A 1869-nucleotide genomic window follows, 5' to 3' on the forward strand; every position below is an offset into this window, starting at 1 on the left:
ATATATATCGCAATCTGCTCGCAGTGGTAGAACGGCAGACTCTGCCAAAGCTGTTCTGATGTATGTATGCAGATGAACAAGCACAACCGACGATCTCTAAATGATCTATCGATTTTGAATAGGTGCAGTAGCTTACAATAGGTGGGGATGGTTTTAAAGGCGTCTTTGACACTGGCCAGTGCGACAGCGTTGGTCATGCAGGTAGTCACATACAACCGCCCCAGGCACTCACGGATCAGCGCCTCGCAATCGTGGTCGGTAATGGGTATATGCTGTCATGCAAAAGAACAAGCCTGAGTGTATAGTATACATACGTACAAGGTTCATCATGTGTGTGTCGGTGTACCGTCATGTAAGGGAAGAAAACTTACAAGGGCCATTATATAGATAGTGTGCTTGCACCATTGTACGTACAACCGTCCGGGGCAAAGACAGTTTTGACGAAGTCCCTGTGAATATCGTCGGTGACGGTGAAGTGTTGATACAAAAAGAACCCGTTCAGAATACAGACATGCTAACAAGGTCCATTTTATACCGTGTGTTTTATTCCTGCTTGCAGGGTCCACTATATATGCCGGATTCAATTGTACAGGGCGAAAGCTCTGTGAGCTGCAGCCTGTGGTACGTCTCGATGTATCTATCGTCTCAGGTCACTTGTATTCTATTCTTTCATGAGGTTGCATACAGCCTCTCCCAAGCATAGCACTTGGGCAACTGATACAGTTGAAGACACATTGGAAGCTACTTGACCACCTGATTACACGAAACAAAAGTACGACCCAACGCATACTTCGAGCCCATACACTGGTTGTGCATGCATATCTTTTATATGCAACGGCTGATATTATTAGAAGCACTCACACAGATCGAGAGAAGAATTCTCCCATCTACATCAAACGGTACCAATGCGCATATTCTCAACAAACAACAACAATCTGTATTGCATTGAACGTACCATGAAATTTTCTACACCCGAATATACGTTAAACCGTGTAACTGAGCACTCAGTCGCGCATAACCATGCAGTCTATGGCCTCCAGCATATGCGCTTGTCCGTGGATGGGAACGCCATAGCCACAGCATATGCATCAGCTAACACGACCAACACGCATTAGAAAAAGGTGTTTTGTGTTCTACTCAGCCATGGACCGCACTTGCTATTTTATGCATCATGGCCTGCACTTGCTATTATATACATAGAGAAAGCGAAGATTCGTTTCAATCAATCCACAAACAACGGTACCTATAGCAAGTTACAAAACACACCCGCATACTAAGACTCCTTCACCAGAGTTATGAAAGCACTACATACATACACCATATAGCCTCTATCTCGATATGAACTCGTGCGCTTGTCAAACCAAAAAGAACATTTAACATTTATTCAGGACCACCTCCCGTATCTTTCTTCCAATACAGCAAAATATTATGCATACTCCCCGCTCACTAACATTCTATAGCGAAACGTGAGCCTTACCACATATGTACTCCATACAAACTCTGATCAGACATTAGGGAATCTATCATTCATATATACAACACCACCCTCGACACAATCAGTCAATTACAGCATTATATAATACACACAGCCAATCTTTGACTGTACACCATTATCATAATAATATCACCTACATACTCCATGTAACCTTTGTCTGATCTTGATCTCCAATATATGCACTTGTCGGGCAATAGAGAACCTTCCATCTACGTCAAACAGCACCACCCCACCCATTTTGCCGTCTATCTTGACTTCCTTATACTGCTTGGGCATGATAAACTCGCAGATCGCTTCCATCAGTAACTGACTCTTTCCGCTGCATAGAATCAGCAAATACGAGAGCAAACAGGAAAATTGAATACAAAGCTCCG

The 1869-nt window shown here is 43.3% G+C and overlaps 1 protein-coding gene across 3 annotated transcripts in view; it reads right to left on the reverse strand.

Annotated features, from left to right (window-relative positions):
- The window catches only part of SARC_03298 (hypothetical protein), a 9084-nt gene that overhangs the window by 4386 nt on the left and 2829 nt on the right, over positions 1-1869 (reverse strand). For all 3 annotated transcript variants that reach the window (XM_014302920.1, XM_014302921.1, XM_014302922.1), the window contains 2 exons: positions 1637-1814; positions 137-272 (listed from right to left, as the gene is read on the reverse strand). In XM_014302920.1, coding sequence (XP_014158395.1) covers positions 137-272; positions 1637-1814 — 314 coding nt within the window. The remainder of the gene's footprint in view (positions 1-136; positions 273-1636; positions 1815-1869) is intronic.

Source organism: Sphaeroforma arctica (assembly GCF_001186125.1).
Source record: "Sphaeroforma arctica JP610 unplaced genomic scaffold supercont1.165, whole genome shotgun sequence".
Taxonomy (NCBI): Eukaryota; class Ichthyosporea; order Ichthyophonida; genus Sphaeroforma; species Sphaeroforma arctica.